Source organism: Budorcas taxicolor, chromosome 22 (assembly GCF_023091745.1).
Source record: "Budorcas taxicolor isolate Tak-1 chromosome 22, Takin1.1, whole genome shotgun sequence".
NCBI classification, from domain to species: Eukaryota; Metazoa; Chordata; class Mammalia; order Artiodactyla; family Bovidae; genus Budorcas; species Budorcas taxicolor.
In genome coordinates, this window is record NC_068931.1 from 60,990,937 (window position 1) to 61,009,887 (window position 18,951).

Consider the following 18,951-nt stretch of genomic DNA (forward strand, 5'->3'; position numbering starts at 1 on the left):
TGCTTAAAATGGATAACCAACGAGGGCCTCCGATACGGCACAGGAAGCTCTGCCCAGCGTCACGTGGCCGCCTGGCTGGGAAGGGCGTCTGGGGGAGAAGGGGTCCATGTACATGTGCGGCTGGGTCCCTTCACTGTTCACCTGAAACCATCCCAACAGCGTTCCTCGGCTACACCCTAATACACAATAAAAATACATTTTTTAAAATGGCTCTATATGTCCCTAATAGAAAGGCTCATATTCACATTTTTACTTTCTTATTATTAGATTTCCCAAATCAGTTATAAAGTGAAAATGAAAGTCACTCAGTCGTGTCCAACTCTTTGTGACCCCATGGAACTCTCCAGGGCAGAATACTGGAGTGGGTAGCCTTTCCCTTCACCAGGGGATCTTCCCAATCCAATCAGTTATAAAACATTATTAAAATAGCTTATTACTTTAGAGGAGTGTAGCTTGCCATTGTGAAACTATAATAAAAATAAGCATTAGAAATGCCATCATACTACTTAGGCAACTTTGGAAATGAAAACAGAATTCTCTTTTACTTTACACTTATATGACCATTTAACAAAGAGGAAAATTTATGGAAAAGACAATGGGGCAGGAACTGGGAAAAGTCAAAGCTTCAGAATAAACTAGTAAATTTATAATAGCGTGAAGCTAATTCTAAATGTACAAACGTGCCACGCTCTAAAATAGTAGCAAAGGCAGGATGACAGGAGCTTGGAAGATCCTTTCTCACGACAGAAAACAGCAACTGTTCATCGACAACACTAACCTAAGAAAGCTCACCTGTAACATTATCTGAAATTAGAGAAGTCTATCCATGGGGTCAAAGCAGCTGCTTCGGAAACTCAGCCCTTGCACGCAGGGTCAGGACAGCTCCCCGGCTGGCTCATTGTGCTCCCACCATATCTGCCCCTTTCCATACCTGAACGATCAGCTATTTATACACATAAGGCCTGCGTACTTACTGCTTCATCATACTTTTTCTGTTTTATATAGTATCTTGCTTTTCTTAAAATGTTGGCCTGTTTAGTGTCAGATAGCGACCTATAAAAGAAAATAAAAAGGCTTAGGTTTAAAATGTTTTCTCATTTCAATTATATTTTTGCGTTTTTTTTTTTTTTTTGCTTGATTGAAAATAAAAGAATAGAATAGTGAAAATTGAGAAAAAGGAAAGAAACAAACTCTGAGCCAAACTGTATGTTGGTTATCTGAACTCTCCCAAGAAATAGTTTATAGTTAAATTTGGTTTTCTTGACTCAAAGTTGCAACTGCCAAACTCCACTTAAAACAGTCATACAATACGTCACTGGAAGAAATGGAATGCTCTGGCTAACAAAGAAAAGTATGATTAGATCAACAGAATTAGTGAAACAGCAAATGAGTGATGTGCGTTACAACACTCAGCCCTCTCACGCTCGTGGCAGATGTAACAGACAGGACGGACTTATTACCCTGTCTTGTGTCCCTGGGGGTTTCCCGGTGGCTCAGCTGGGAAAGAACCCACCTGCAGTGCAGGAGACCCCAGCTCGACTCCTGGGTCGGGAAGACCTTCTAGAGAAGGGATGAGCTACCCACTCCAGAATTCTTGGGCTTCCCTTGTGGCTCAGCTGGTAAAGAATCCGCCTGCAATGAGGGAGGCCTGGGTTCGGTTGTCCCCGAGCCAGACAGGGCCTGACAGTTTTCATTATCAAAGAGAGCCGGGCAGAGCTTAACCAGCAAGGAGTCAGTCAAAAATCGGAATCAATTTGCAATTTTGGTACTACACCATATACTTTTTTGGTTTCCCTATCTTTCATTTCTCTTTCTACCATTTCCTTACCCTTGTTTTACCACAGTAAAAACCTTAAAGACACAGGAACAATACTCCTAATACTGCATAAGTAATCTTTAAATAAGTATAGTTAACACAAAATTGAACACAAACTGTTTAACTAGAATCTACATTCCTAAAGTGCATACCTTTACATTATCAAAGGGTAAAAATGTTATTGAAGAATATATGAGGTCAGATCATATGACACTGATGTTTCTGTACATCAATAACTACTAAAAATTTTTTGACAATTTCATATAGCTCAACATATAATCACTTGTCTTTTTTCTACTTGGTTTCAGAAAGTCATCTTTAAGCATTGTTATTAATTTGGGTGGGTCACAGACATCTTTCAGGATCTGAAACTCACTCCAGAGTTTTCAATAAACATAATTCAAACTCTTACGTAAGATTTTAAGAAAGTTCAAGACCCATAGAAACTCATCTGTGAGCTCCCTCGAGTTCTGTAGAGACCCTGACTAAGAAGAATCCGGGCCCACTCCGAGGAGTCCCAGATCCTCCCACTCGTGGGGACCGGCACACTCCGTCAGGACTTCCCTGTAGCTCATACGGTAACACATCTGCCTGCCGTGCAGGAGGCCCGGGTTCGACCCCTGGCTCGGGGAGATCCTCTGGAGAAGGGGATGGCAACCCACCCCAGTAATCTTCCTGGAGAACCCGTGGACAGAGGAGCCTGGGGGCTACAGTCCGTGGGGTAGCAGAGTCGGACACGACTGTAGGACTAACACTACCACTAAACACTGTGTCAGACTGGAGGAGACCCCCTGGTGTCAGACTGGAGGAGACCCCCTGGACTCACTGCAATGTGGAGGGAAAAGGCACCAGGAAGCAGGAATTCATGACAAAAACTGAATTCCTTCAAAATGTTGCCATGATCCAGTTCTCTGTCTTTCAGACACCTCACAGTTTGGAATATCTTCCTAGAAGTCTTTGAAATGGAGTTACTCGGCCAAAGGACACAGGCGCTCATTGAAGGCTACATCTAAGAGGAAATTCCAAAGTTCTATAGAAACCTCCTAAGACGATCTCCCTTCTCCTTGCTCTAATCCACTCCACATCCTAAAATCTTCTAACGTACTGGAAATTGAGACGGGCATCTTATTGTCTACTTCATCAGTTCTAAACTTCCTGGACTACTGATGACCATCCCCTTCTCTTCTATTTAATTTCCCATTACCTCAAATATAAACTCTCAGCTTTATAAAATGGTTAAGCTTTTTGTCGTTACCTATCTCGCATTCATGTCTGAGTTATTATTCATAAAGATCCTCTTGTCTCTGCTTTCCAAAATCAAATCTGCATCACCCTTTATGATCCACTCCAATCTCACCGCACACCATCAGCACTTTAGTGTGGTCTAATCACCAACTCATTTCTCTCCAACTAAATTTTAACCTCCATGCGGGCCACTGATTATTTTCATTAATATCAATAATGCTCAGGAAAGTGCAAAGCACATCAATCAATATATCTTAATTGATTAAAGTGCTATCAAAATATTGCAGACCTAAAAAGGAAGAAAAACGGAAGCGTATACATTGCTATTCCGAAAGCACCTCACAATTTGCTAAAAAGAGGGAAAAAAGCTTGTCCAGAAATTAATTCCTGGACATCAAAATGTTCATTAAAATGTTCTAAACAAACCTCACTGGAGCAATACGACATTAAAGACTCTTATTCCCCATGAAATTTTTTTTTCAGTTTTCTGTAAGTTGAGAAGGGTACAAAATAGTCTTAGTATCACATATTTTAAATATAAAGAAACTTTATGAAAAATGGAAAGTCCAGAATGAAGGGACCATATTTTAACATCCTGGAAAAAAAGACAAAACAAATAACAACAAACTAAGTGGGGGGTTGGCAAGGAAGGGGTCAAAGGGGCACCACGTATGCACTGGAGTGAAGAAGGGGCCCGTGTGCCTCAGTACGGGTAGATCTTGAAAATCAAGCTGAACAGGAAAAGGAGAACTGTAAAAAAAATGAACTGACTTTAAAAATGGGGATTCAATGTTACATCATTTTATTTCTTAAGAGAAAGAAGATCTACAGAAATATGGTAAAATGTTGACATTTCTAAAGCCTGGATTGTAGGTACAAAGATTTTTATTACAGTCTTTATTCTTCTCAGTGTGAACAGTTTCATAATTAAAATAGAAAATATGTTAGCAAAAGGGATATGTACATAGACATACATGTGCACTCAAGATACACCTACACAGATACACGAGAAACTGCAACTTTGCCTGCAGGAGCAAAGACTGGGAAGGATGAACACAGGCATGGGGACTTTTCATTATCACCTGCGTGGTTTTTTATTGTGAAGATGCATTACTTTCCATTCATATTTGACGAGCCAGATTTTGTAAATAAAATAATTAAAACATTAAAATTTAACCACAGCTTGATGGAAAAACTTGGGCATGCCAACGCTCCCACCAGGAACAATCAGAAAGCCTGACAAAACAAAAGAGGGTGGGGCCCGCGGAGAGAGCAGATGGCAACGTGTATATACCGCGTGGAAGTTAGACAGCCAGTGGGGATCTGCCGTCTGACGCCCGGAGCTCGAATCCGGGGCCCTGTGACAACCTAGAGGGATGGGATGGGTGGGACGCGGGAGGAAGGTTCCACAGGAAGGGGACATCCGTGCAGCTACGGCTGACTGATGCCCTTGCACGGCAGAAACCAACATAGTATTGTAAGTATCCTCCGATTGCGTGCTTTAAATAAAATTTTTTAAAATAAATTTAAAGGCGCTGGAGAGCTAGCAGACCACCAAGAATTGAGGAGTTGGGAGCCTAGGGAGAAGAAAACCACACAGAAGCAAACCAACATCCTACAGAGACTGTGACCTTTTGAGCATCCGTCTCTACACTAGGGAACGGAGAAGGCGACGGCACCCCACTCCAGCGTCCTGGCCTGGAGAATCCCGGGGACGGGGGAGCCTGGTGGGCTGCCGTCCATGGGGTCGCACAGAGTCAGACACGCCTGACGCGACTTCGCAGCGGCAGCCAAGGAACAATGCAAACAGGAACGACTGAAGCCTCAGGACTGAAATGCCCGAAGGTGAACAGCTGTCCCTTATGATCCTTATCATTTTTTTCAACTAAACTGAGGTACTTCTGAGAGCAGCATGAACCGGAATAGCATCGAAAGTGAAGGAAGCCCCGATCACTGGCCGCAGCCCGCCGAGCCGGGCAGAAAGAAAGGTGTCCTCCCGGCCCAGCAAGAGCGCGCTGCCGCCCCCGCAGCCAACGAGGCGCCCCGCAGCGCTCCCCGAGCCCTCCCTTCCAGTTAAGGCACGCCCTCTCCTCCGCTCTACAGGTGCGCCTCTGGTTCACCATTGTCTGCTTGTCCCAAATTGCAGTTCTCTGCTATTCCAAGATAAACTCCTTTTGCTGGTTAAAAAAAAGGGTCTAAGGGAGAACCTTTAATCTGTATCAGACTGAAAGAAATGTAAAAAAAAGTATCTTTTATCATTTTAGTAGGAAAACACATTGAAATGTTTTGTCAACATTTATTTCAGCTCCCTGAATTTATATGGTGATTTTAAGTAAAATATATAACAAAATGTTTTGGCTTCAAATGGCAAGATATTAATATACTATCCCAGGTGGATAACCCACCTGCCAATGCAGGAGACTTAAAGAGACCTGGGTTCAATTCCTGGGGTGGGAAGATCCCCCAGGAGGTGCGCATGGCCACCGCTTCCAGCATCCCACGGACAGAGGAGCCTGGCGGGCTGCAGCCCGTGGGGTCACAGAGACGGAAGCGACAAACGCACACAGCGCAACATAATGTCTCCTCCCCCCTTCATGTTTCCTAAACTCTCTCTCAAGAGGCCTTTCTGATTTCATGCAATTAAAAAAAAATTTTTTTTAAATTTTACTCTGGCCTCTCTAGTACACAATTTTCAAATAGGGTATGTTTTTCCTCCCTTTTAAGTCACCTTCGCAGGCAGCCGAGCTACTTTTTCTAGTCATGCAGCCCCACCTGCTGGTCACTTCTAGGCATAGCCTCAGAGTCCATTAGACCCAATTTTACTTCTGAGGGGGGTTTTTTTGAGCGGTTCTATCCATGATTTTCATTCTTCCTTGCAGGTCTTTAAAATATCAAAAAATAAAATTTACTTACTTTTAAATAACAGAATAAAATGCTGGTTAGTCGCTTCAGTCGTGTCCGACTCTGTGTGACCCTATGGACTGCAGCCCTCCAGGCTCCTCTGTCCATGGGATTCTCCAGATGAGAGAAGACTGGAGTAGGTTGCTATTCCCTCCTCCAGGGGATCTTCCCGGCCCAGGGATCAAACCCGGGTCTCCTGCACTGCAGGCAGAGTCTTTACCACTCAGCCACCAGGGAGCATATGGACCCACTGGACCCTTTAACAAGTTTCAGATGTAAGATTCTAGCAATCTTGTTTTTCTGTATCTTGATGACACATTTACTATTCCATCACCCTAAGAACTATGACATTATTCATCCATTACTCATGCTAAAAAAGACTAAATAAGACAGTGGAAGAATGGTAAAGAGACATCAGTAAACCAAAACTTAGTGATGCTGGTGCAACTGATCACCTGAGCAAAATCTCAAGACTGAATTTTCAGTTCTCAATACCTCAGAGATAAATTTCCTCACACTCACCAATGAGTGAACAATGTATTTATAAGAAGAAAAAAATACAGTACTTATTCAAGAAGGAAGGACTTCATTGAACAATTACTTGTAACAAGAACCTGAGTGAGTGATAGTCAATCTGTCTGACTCTTTGCGACCCCATGGACTGTAGCCTATCAGGCTCCTCCATCCATGGAATTCTCCAGGCAAGAGTACTGGAGTGGGTTGCTACTTCCTTCTCCAGGGGATCTTCCCAATCCAGGGACTGAACCCAGGTCTCCTACATTGCAGGGAGTCACCAAGGAAGCTCTGTTGTACAAAAAGAATATGTAACCACAGTATACTTTCATCTTTTATAATGTCTATGTGCCAATAATTATACTGTAGTTTCAAAGTGGACAATGTTGACATTAGGTGAATATATAAAGGTGACTGAAAGAGATGTGTAGAAATGAAAAAAACTCATTGGAATAGAGAAAATTAAAGAACCCATTGTACTCAAATGATAAATGATGATAACTGTTTTTCCTGGTGTACTGAGCAGTAGGATACTACTCATAATATTTAGAAATACAATATCTAGGAATAAAATAATGAGAAATGTATATTGGGTGAAGAATGATAAAATTTTACTTAGGGATATAACAAGATATAAATAAATAATATTCAATACTGTAAGAAATGTCAATTCTCTCCAACTGCTTCCTAAATATATTAAAATAACTGAAGATTTTATATATAACTCAACATGATTCTAAAATTTATATGAAAGAATAAATTTCTTTTTTATCTGTGCCCACAGACTGCATGATTTTACGATTCATGCCAATGATTAAAATATCTTTTAAATTATTTTAATATTTAAAATTTTTATTTTATTTTTTATTTATTTTTTGCTGCATTGCACAGCTTGTACACTTTTAGTTCCCCAACCAGGGATGGAACCTAGGCCCACATCAGTGAAAGCACCAGGTCCCAACCACTGTACCACCAGGGAATTTTCTATTTTTTATTTCTTTTTAAATTATATTTTATAAAAGCTATACATATTAATGTATATTTGGGCTTCCCAGGTGGCATTAGTGGTAAAGAAGCCAACAGTCAGTGCGGAAGACATAAGAGACACGGGCTCAGTCCCTGGGTGGGGAAGATCCTTTGGAGAAGGAAATGGCGACCCACTCCAGTATTCTTGCCTGGAGAATCCTATGGACAGAGGAGCCTGGCGGGCTGTAGTCCACAGGGTAGCAAAGAGTTGAACAGGACTAAAGAAAATTCTGAAAGAGATGGAAAACCAGACTAGCTGACCTGCTTCCTGAGAAATCTGGATGCAGGTCAAGAAGCAACAGTTAGAACTGCACATGGAATATCAGACTAGTTACAAATCCGGAAAGGAGTTCGTCAAGGTTATATACGGGTCATGCTGCTTATTTAACTTATATGCAGAGTACAGCATGAGAAACGCCAGGCTGGATGAAGCACAAGCTGAAATCAACATTACCAGGAGAAATAGCAATAACCTCAGATATGCAGATGACACCACCCTCATGGCAGAAAGGGAAGAACTAAAGAGCCTCTTGATGAAAGGGAAAGAGGAAAGTGAAAAAGTTGGCTTAAAACTCAACATACCGAAAACTAAGATCATGGCATCTGGTCCCATCACTTCATGGCAAATAGATGGGGAAACAATGGAAACAGTGACAGACTTTATTTTGGGGGGCTCCAAAATCACTGCAGATGGTGACTGCAGCCATGAAATTAAATTACACTTGCTCCTTGGAAGAAAAGCTACGACAAATCTAGACAGCATATTAAAAAGCAGAGACATCACTTTGCCAACCAACATCCATCTAGTCAAAGCTATGGTTTTTCCAGTAGTCACGTATGGATGTGAGAGTTGGACTATAAAGAAAGCTGAGCACCGAAGAATTGATGCTTTTGAACTGTGGTGTTGGAGAAGACTCTTCAGAGTCCCTTGGACTGCAAGGAGATCCAACCAGTCCATCCTAAAGGAGATCAGTCCTGAATATTCATTGGAAGAACGGATGCTGAAGCTAAAACTGCAATACTTTGGCCATGTGATGCAAAGAACTGACTCATTTGAAAAGACCCCGATGCTGGGAAAGATTGAGGGCAGGAGGAGAAGGGGAAGACAGAGGATGAGATGGCTGGATGGCATCACCAACTCAATGGACATGAGTTTGAGCAAGCTCCGGGAGTTGGTGATGGACAGGGAGGCCTGGCGCGCTGCAGTCCGTGGGGTCGCAGAGTCAGACACGACTGACAGACCGAACTGAAAGTGCCTTACACACATGCACACACACACATGCACACACACACACACACACACACACACACACACACAGATGTGATTTTTAATAATAATAAACAGTACCGAGGGGCATAATGACAACCAATCAATCTCTGCCCCATCATTCTCAACTCTCAGCTTCCCAGTACAGAAATGCACCCCTTCCTATGTCTGCTTGGACCAAGCCGTCTCCCTCAGCCGTTCCAAACCATGTCACGTCTTCGGTTGCTGCACACTGCAAGCGTGCTTTCTTGTACAGTTTGAAATGTTTCCTTTTCCTAAAGTTTCCACCGCAAGAGGGATGAAGAAATGATGACTTCTAGGGTTTCCTCTAGCTCCTCATCAGTCCACAAATTATTGAAAATCCATTTCACTTCAGTTGAGGTCTACTTGCTGTTCTAATCTGGAGGACTGGCCTCCCCTTTGGCTCATTCCTGTACAGTTTATCTTTCCATGAGGTTTTAGACACATTTCCCATTTTTAAACAATGCACCCTATACTCCTCCTTTTGTAAAGTTTGCGCCACTTTTTGTCTTATGGATAAAACAGCTTCTCAGATACTTATGAGGATTTCAAGATTTTAATATTTTTAGTCCTTTGCTATTCCTTCAACTATCCATTTCCTCATAAGTTAATTTTTTATTTTATCTTGGGCTTTTTTGGTCATGATGCAGGCTTTAAACAAATGGTGCTTTTCAGCCAGACAAGCTTGCAGGCAGGATGAGTGAGCCAAAGGATGAGAATCAGCCCTTCTGTCAGGCCCCCAGCTGACACAAAGCTAGCAGCGGCTGCCAGGCAGGTGCTGAGCTTCAGAGCAGGGCAAGGTCACGGTCAGCTTCTGGGCCCGAGGGGAAGAAGACAGGCAACATGCACTTGAACCTCCCGCAGAAGAGCATCACCCTGATAAGTCTTCCTAAGGTTGCTGATCTAAGGTAACTGTGATTTCCAATGTCCTGTGTATTTTCTTCATACCAAGAATTGATAGAATATTTATTTAGTTATTTTGTTATGGTCTGACTATACTACTATGTTATCAATAAACAGATCCATATGATATCTATATGATATACTATAGGATACATTCTAATTGGAGGATTAGAATTCTAACTCTACTTCTAATTGATAAAGACTTGGTTTATAGTCTATAAGCATATGTGATGACCTTACAACTAGGGACACTCTTCAAATGATAATTCTACCTTTGACATATATAATTAATATAATATTTCACTAACATTATTATATATATCATTATACTATATAATCAATTTTGACTTGCAAAATCCTAATTTCACTTGGTATTTGCTCTCCTACACACACACACACACACACACAGAAGCAAGCTGCCATACTGACTCATATTACATGATCCAGAGGCTATAAGCTTCTAGTCTGTGAACATTACGCCAGGGCTATGCTCTTGTTGTTCAGTCGCTAAGCCGTGCCTGACTCTTTATAGCCCCTTGAACTATACACGCCAGGCTTCTCTGTCCTTCACTATCTCCCTGAGTTTGTTCAAATTCATGTTCATTGAGTCAGTGATGCCATCCAACCATCTCATTCGTACTGTCCGCTTCCCCTCCTGACCTGATCTTTCCAAGCATCAGGGTCTTTTCCAATGAGTCAGCTCTTCGCATCATGTGGCCAAAGTACTGGAGTTTCAGTTTTAGCATCAGTCTTTCCAATGAATATTCAGCGTTGATTTCCTTTCGGATTGATCACCCATGCTATATGGAGAAGGAAATGGCAACCTACTCCAGTATTTTTGCCTGAAGAATCCCATGGACAGAAGAGCCTGGCAGGTTAAACTCCATGGGTTGCAGAGTCGGACACGACTGAAGCGACCAGGCACACACTAGTGCTATGTAAGATCGGCTTCCCAGGTGGTGCTGGTGGGAAAGAACCTGCCTGCTGATACGGGAGATGCAGGAGGTATGGGCTCGATCCCTGGGTTGGGAAGATCTCCTGGAGGAGGACATGGCAACCCACTGCAGTATTTCTGCCTAGAGAATCCCATGGACAGAGGAGCCTGGTGGGCCACAGTCCATGGGGTCGCAAAGAGTCGGACACGCCTGAAGCAACTTAGCATGCTATATAAGTTGTCAAAAACAACTCCAGTGAAGTCACTCAATCACATCCCTACTACCCATATTTCAAACAAATTTTATTTATTTTGGTCACGAGAAAAATCCTTCCTGAAAATGGGAATTCTTGCTAACTGCACATGATGTCCCAGGAGGCACCCACCCGAGTCAGTCAGCCAGGTTTTTTCTCAAATAACCCCGTTCCCAATTCAAGGAAAGCACATCTTTCTGGGATGGGACAAAATCTGCTGCCCACCAAAACCTGCTCTTCTCTTTGCCAAGCAGCTGTCCGTGTTTCCCAGAAGCAGATCACCGGCCTTGTCACTTCATGCAGCCACCCGAGAGCCTCCTGCATGCGCGAGGCTTTCCGCCACCATCTTTATGCTGATGGCGCCGATATCCTCCTAACCAACTCTGACCTCTACCTTGAGATCCAAATCCCTATTTCTAACTAATTCATGCATCTTCAAACACAAGTTGAGCTCAGTAGCCTTCAGCCTCACCTCTCACGCCAGCTCTCCTCTCTTTCTATAAGCCAGAACGGCATGAGCATCTCGCTCCTCGGCCAGGCTAAGAGCCACACCCCTCCCCAGCCAAGCCCTGTCTTTCTACACCCCTGTATCCCCTCTACGAGCCACTCAAAGGCATACAGCACCTGGTTCATTACTTGTAAAACAACAAAAGAGGCTTTCATTTGGTAAATGACACTAATGTACACAAAAAAGACAGCTTTTCTAAGAACCTACTCTATTGTCAAGCATTCAAACTCAATGAAAACTTCTTTCCTACAAGTTAATAAAAAACATAAGAGACTTACTTAAATGGTGTAAACAAAAACGACAAAGTAGCTTCTTTTTTCTGAGTCATTTTTACCTGGGAACCAAGCGTGAAAATATTTTATATTAGATAAGAGAAAAAAATGAACTAATTTCATTTTGAAATACAAATATCCATTAAAATGGTTCTTCAGCAATAGAAATAAATGGAATTTTGTGTTACTATCCTACTTCATAAATATTTAAAGAAAATGTTAATGCTATATATTACCATTCCAACAAGCTGAGAACGAAGTACATCAAGCCTGCAAAATGTCATATAATTAAGCTATACTTTTTAACCCTTAGGAAACACAATAAGCCATGCTGCATTAACACTATTATGAATAACAGAAAGTTTCAGTTAAACGGTCATTTCTTTAAGTTGTTAATGCAAATAATAATATACCCAGAGGGCCATGCAATGCTGCACAAGGCAAATCCCACTGACAGAGACTTGGTCTGTAGTCTTTATAAGCGTCTGTGGTGCTCTAACAGTTCGGGACGCTCCTCAGAGCTAATTCTACACCCTCAAACTGATTCAAGGAAAGCGCATCTCAGAAATGTGAAACTTAGGACACTAGTCAAATACAAACAATTTAAAGATAATAAATTATGAAAATCATTTCTTAAAATGCAAAATCAAATATTTTCACAAGATATATTCAGTTTTAAAATCAGAATCATGTCCGTATTTGTGTGTGGTCTTGTTTTACCTTGAACTGTTCAAGAATCTGTACTGCATTTGTAAACATGCTCTCTGCTTTGAAGAGATCAGAGGTATTAAGCATATCCACAGGAATGATTCCCTGTAAATAATACACACTGGTTTAATATTAGTGCTAACAAAGCTCAGGTTATTCTGATAAAACAAAACAGACTTACAAGGGAAGCAAGAGAGATAAGACATATGGACAAATAAATTCTTGGAATAATTAAAAATATTTTTTTAAAATCGTAACTGAAAAATATTCTATTACTTCTCTCACAAAATAGATATAATAAAATAAATAAAGCAAAAGAGATGAATTAAGTCCAATAAAACCTAACATTTATCAAAAGATTGCTATATGGCAGGCAGTGAAATAAATGCTCTGCACACACAAAAAGCTACTATGGTGGGCCACAGCCAGCACACTCAAAAGAAAAGATAGAAGGAAAATAGGAGTATGCTACCAGGGTTTAGTTGCTAAAGCTGTCCAACTCTTGTGACCCCATGGACTGTAGCCCACCAGGCTCCTCTGTCTATGGGATTTTCCAGGCAATACTGAAGTGGTTTGCCATTTCCTTCTCCAGATCTTCTCGACCCAGGGATGGAACCCGGTTCTCCTGCACTGCAGGCAGGTTCCTCACCGACGGAGTGACCAGGGAAGCTCCACATGGTTACACTACACATAAAGTTTCGTTTCCGAAACTCTGGTTTCAGTTATAGACATACCACACGTTTATGACTACAGGGGGCAAATGACGCAGAGCTCTGAGGCAGAGGATATTATTTTTTTTAACTTTGAGTTGAAGGGCTAGAAAGAATGGCTGATGGGAATGGACTCTGTCTTTTAGTTTTTCAGCATCCAGTTCCCATCTTAAAAACATTTCCATTGGAAGCTGAGAAATTAGATGGAGCACAGTGGGTCTAATGAGGTCCCCTGCCTTCCCACACTGAAGGTAGACAAGTATTCCCGGCTGGACCACTCAAATGCTAACAAACACTGGAATTTGCTGCTTTAGGGTCACGGAACAGACGGTGCAACAGGCACGGTGAGGACTGGTGACCCTGCAAACAGGCTCTGCCACGGAACTGCAGTGAGTTTCTTCATCCCGAGTCTCTGGGGCACTGACCTAGCAAACCAGCAATATCTGTGCAATAAATCTTCCTTAAATGGATTCAGAAACACGTAAAAAGTAAACTTTACTGTACGATAATTTTTCTGTTATTCTGAGAGTTGATAAGAAAATTGTACTCTTTACCACTGAGTTAAGAGGGAAGGGAACTCCAATAAGAGCTGCCATCAACGGTGCAACATCAGCCTGCAAACAGAAGAAGTTAAATCTAAGACGGCGACAGACCAACAAGGACATCGAGTAGTTTAATTGCTGTGCCTGTATTTTGAAAGATAACCATGATATCCATTTTAATCCATTATCATCAAATACTTATTCCATACACAGTAGATACTGATCTCTAAAAAATGTCACTTGCTAGAGGTACATGAACGTATGAACACCTAAATTTGAAATCACTAGGAGCCCCCAAAGTAAAATATATAAAACAAAAAAGTTACTTATTCTACAAGCTAAAAGCTTGACCATCTAATGTAACAGTTCTGGGGTATTATGACAAGGACGCTTACTAGACAGGAAATAGCCAGCGAAAGTAGACTTCAACTGCTGCTGCTGCTGAGTCACTTCAGTCGTGTCTGACTCTGTGTGACCCCCCAGACAGCAGCCCGCCAGATACATATACACATATATTATATATTAATTAAAGAAAGAATACAGCAGAAGGAGGCTGGCTGGCCGGTCAGTGACGTCTAGAAAAAGACATGAAGCAGGATAAGAGCCTCTTTTGACACAAGTCCTCGAGCACAGCTTTGGAGAGCCCCCTCCAGGTCCAAGTGTCCAGAGGAGCGGTCCATGCTTCCAGTCTGCATGGCCTCACCTCCCCATCCGTCCTCGGGCTGCTCTAACTTGTTTTCACTCTTTATCATCCTCTAGACTGCACTCACTACAGAACTAATAGCCTCCATTTTCTATCTAACTGACTGCTTTGGTATTAGTACCGATAATGTTTCAGGCAGTCAAGTGCTTGGCTGTCAGAATGCCCAATTTCAAACACTTTGCTTGTGATCTCTGAGACCTTGGGCAGGTTATTTCAACTCTCCAATGCTTCAGTTTTCCCTGTCAGTTAGAAAATAATTAAAAGTTTCTCCCTTACAGAATTATGGCACAATCCAATGAGACAATTTATAAAGTACTAGTGTGTAATAATCCCACACTAACCAGCAGCCGCAGATGCTGCTGTGATTATAATGATGCGACCACGCGGCACTGTGCAGACCACCCGCTCTGGGTCTCTGTAACCCCACCATTAGAGTCTCCAGTCTCTACTTTCTCAGTTCAGTTCATTCAGCCGCTCAGTCCAACTCTTTGTGACCCCATGAACTGCAGCACACCAGGCTCCCTGTCCATCACCAACTCCCAGAGTCCACCCAACCTCATGTCCATCGAGTTGATGATGCCATCCAACCTCTCATCCTCTGTTGTCCCCTTCTCCTCCTGCCCTCAATCTTTCCCAGCATCAGGGTCTTTTCCAATGACTCAGCTCTTCGCTTCAGGTGGCCAAAGTATTGGAGGTTCAGCTTCAGCATCAGTCCTTCCAATGAACATTCAGAGCTGATTTCTCAAGCCCTCATTTAAAGTTGGAGTTTCGTCCTAGGCTCTCAGTCTGTCTCACTTTCACGATCTATGTCCTCTTTACCAAGCCCCATCTCACAGAAAACCGACAACACTCCTGGTCGCCTGAGTGCACCCTCTCCTTCCCCAGCCTCCACTGCTGGCCTCTGAACTGTCCTCCAACAGAGAGACGACCCTGTGGTAAAAGCTCAGATCACGCACCTCCCCAGGCTGCAAACACTAGGAGGGCTTCCCCCAACTTAAGGATGAACTCCAGAGGCCCACGAGGCCCTGCACGGTCCGGTGTCTGCCTTCCGCCTCCCACTGAACCACAGTGCTATGCTCTGTACACCACCGTCTTCAGGGTCCTTTGAGATGCCATGTGCCCCCTCCCAGACCTCTGGGCACACGCTGCCCCTTGGCCTGAGAAGCTCCCGCCTCCTGCCCTGGCTCAGTCTCGGCTCAGGCCGCAGTTTCTCAGGAAGCCTTTGCTGACCACACAGCCCACCAGACAGATCTGCTCTGCGCCTTCATCGCTTCCCAGACCTCTTCTGCTGTACTCATCACCGCATTTATTTGTATGATAAGTAAAGATAAATGTAAAATTTATCTTATTCCTAAACTATGAGCTTCCTAGGAGAGGGACTGTGTCTCCTTTTATTCACCATGATAGCTGTCACACGAAGTTTAAAGTTAATACTTCAATGCTGAGTGTTAGTGTTAACGTTTGCACAGTGTTTAAACATGCTGCAGACACACGACGACAGAGGCAGAAGGGATGAGTACAGACCCTCATCTAATGCAGGTCTGAAGCAGTGTTCAGAGAGTAAGAGCATTCAGCTTTTGATTATGATCCAGTCTGGTTATAAATAATACATGCTCTTATTTTATGAACTTCAAGATATTCCTATCCCTCTGACAGTGGTTTTTATTGCAAATTAATAGACTGCTATCCAATTCTATACATTTTCATTAGCTTGGGTAATAAGCATTCATCTGGAGAGATAAGACCATTGTTAATATGCTGAGAGAGAAAAGGCTTCTGTAAGCACACAGCTGAAAATGAGACCCCAGGCCTTGGTTTATCCTCCACAGTAAGGAAAGCCAGCTTCTGAGGTGAACGTGTGAGGTGATCTGGAGGAGGTATAAGATATTCCTGCCATTCTGGAGGACACACACCGACGATACCATGCCTTTCACTTGCAGACAGCTATCTGCATAGCATATCCTCAACAAGAAAATTCTGTGCTTCCTATCTACAGGTGACGCTGCTGGTCTAACCATTAGATTGGCGGGCATTTTCCCGTTATGTACGGTCCCCTACAGTGTAAGGATCCCTATAATGTCAGGTTTCTAATCTGTATACTCCTGTCACTTTTTTCCCACTGCATTTGTAAAAATTTTGGGATAGAATTAAAGAGAAAACTTGTGTTAATAAAAAGGAAACAGCAACTGACATAGCAAGAGGAAAGACGCGCACCACAGGGTTCCATCAGATCTGTGCCGGAAGCAACTGAGCAAGGCAGCTGCGACACAAAAGTCACACAAAAGTCACACAAATGTGACAGGCACGCACACTCCAGTTTGCATAATAATTCTGTAATTAGCCAGTGTTACTTGGAGGAAGTCTTCGCCTTTCAGTTTTATTTGAGGCTGCTTTATTTTGCCCAAAGAAACACTCTTTGTGATCCCATGAACTGTAGTCTACCAGGCTTCTCTGTCCACGGGATTCTCCAGGCAAGAGTACTGGAGTGGGCTGCCATTTCCTTCTCCAGGGGAGCTTCCTGACCCAGGGACTGAACCCAGGTCTCCTGCATTGCAGGCAGACGCTTCACCTTCTGCACCACCAGGGAAGCCCCAAAAAAGATTACTCGGGGTGAAAATATTCACACTAGCAGGAGTTCTCTTAGTAACTGAAATGTTTTAGAAAAATCTTTTATCATCTTTAATACAATTTTGTTTCCCAGATTTTTTTGTTCTAAACTTCTTATAGACAGAAAATTAAATTTGAACATGATTAAATATAATGAATACCTGATTAATATCTTGTCTCTTCCAGTTCTCCAACTTCCATTCTGAAAGATACAAATAAACATAAGTGCTGATGTTAAAAATTTAAAAAAAAAAAACAAGAGAAGTTATTTTATTATTACAGGTGGTTAATGGAAAAAGAAAGTATTGGGACAGTCGATTTTAAGCCAAGTATGAACCACAAGGGTACTAAAAAGGCAGAGCTGCAAACTTTTTTAAACTAGAATTTTAAAAGAGTAACTCAATAAAATTTATTTGATATTTTCTGTAATAGTTTATTAAACTTCCAAAATGCTCATTAGGGGATAACTGCTTCAAAACATCGAAAGGCTAAGGAAGGAAGATGGAAGCAAAGGGCAGAATGATGACGACTGTCACACGGCCGCAGCGACACTCTCGCTCCAGATTACTAGGCAGCCCGCCGGCCAGTAGTCAATCGAAGCTGTTCTCTTTTTGTGTAATGGCAGCTGCTTGCAAAATACGTGAAATTTTTTAGCTCTGATGCTCCTACCACCACTAATTCCAATTGTGAATGTGCTTAGCAGCTCAGCTGTGTCCGACTCTTTGTGACCCCATGGATCGCAGTCCGCCAGGGTTCTCTGTCCATGGGGATTCTCCAGGCAAGAATACTGGAGTGGGTTGAAATCAACTGCCAAAATAAAGTTCTGTTTCCTAAGTACAAACATACCGTTTAACCTAGCTTCTAGTTGGACCCAGTCTAATCCATTTAAAAGGCTTCCCAGGTGGCTCAATGGCAGAGAATCCGCCTGCCAAGCAGGAGATGCGGGTTTGACACCTGGGTCACGAAGATCCCCTGGAGAAGGAAATGGCAACCCACTCCAATATTCTTGTCTGGGAAATCCCATGGACAGAGGAGTCTGGCGGGCTACAGTCCACGGGGTCACAAAAGAGTTAGGCACGCCTGGGCGACTAAACAACAGAAACAGCCTATTTAGCACAGAGTGTAGGGACACAGAATGACGCAGCTGCCTAGGAAACCAGTTTGGCAGTTTGCAAAAAAAAAACATAAGGAACACATGACCTGCTACTACTCACCTAGGAATCCATCCAAGAGAAATAAAAGGACACACTCATATAGAAAGGTTCGCTGCGTCACTGTAAAATAGCCCAGATGTGGAAACAACCCGAACGCCCATAAGCTGACTGAACAGAATACGGTTTATACACATACAAGGGAGAGGGGAGGGAGGAGCAACTGCTAATAGACAAGGGTTTTTGTGGGGTGGGGAGAGCAATGAAATTGCATAGCAGAGGCAAAACTCTGTGAAAATGCTAAAAAGAAATTCAATTACACACTTTTAAAACATGAATTTTATAGTATGAGAATTATATCTCCAAAAAATTCAAAAAAAGACAGAACATGTAAGAAAACTTTATTATACAAACCCAAAAGTCTTCTAGTAGAAATACCTAATACAGCTGTGAGTTCACATCACTGGAGAAGGTTTTAAAAAGAAAATTTCCAGGCCTCACCCAGACTCATGGAATCGAAATATCTAATGACAAGGTCTAGAAATCTGTAAATTTTAAAAAATCTGTATTCTTAGCAAGTACTTTGAATGAGTTGACACAACTAATCCAGAGAAGGACATTTGGGAGGAATTTATTTTGTCCAATTAGTAAAAGCTCTCAAATTCTAAAAAGACCCTCACCTTACAAGATAACCAGAACTCCAAGGAAAAAGAAATTCCTTTTTATCATGGATTGAGAAACGAGGAGGCTTGCGTAAGAGAAGGCCTTCAAAAATACTAGAGACAGGGCAAAGTCTGCCCAGTTTTGAAACATAAATTGTGACATATGTGTGGCTTATCTGATTGATAGTCTTTGTAGGTAAGATCTAAG

General features: G+C 42.4%; 1 protein-coding gene across 1 annotated transcript in view; it reads right to left on the reverse strand.

The window, feature by feature from the left end:
* The window catches only part of PIGN (phosphatidylinositol glycan anchor biosynthesis class N), a 100,352-nt gene that overhangs the window by 58,764 nt on the left and 22,637 nt on the right, over nucleotides 1-18,951 (reverse strand). Inside the window, exons 10-14 of the mRNA XM_052660290.1 lie at nucleotides 17,092-17,132; nucleotides 13,633-13,692; nucleotides 12,381-12,473; nucleotides 11,667-11,722; nucleotides 975-1,053 (exon numbers count right to left, since the gene is read on the reverse strand). Of these exons, the coding sequence (XP_052516250.1) occupies nucleotides 975-1,053; nucleotides 11,667-11,722; nucleotides 12,381-12,473; nucleotides 13,633-13,692; nucleotides 17,092-17,132 (329 nt within the window). The remainder of the gene's footprint in view (nucleotides 1-974; nucleotides 1,054-11,666; nucleotides 11,723-12,380; nucleotides 12,474-13,632; nucleotides 13,693-17,091; nucleotides 17,133-18,951) is intronic.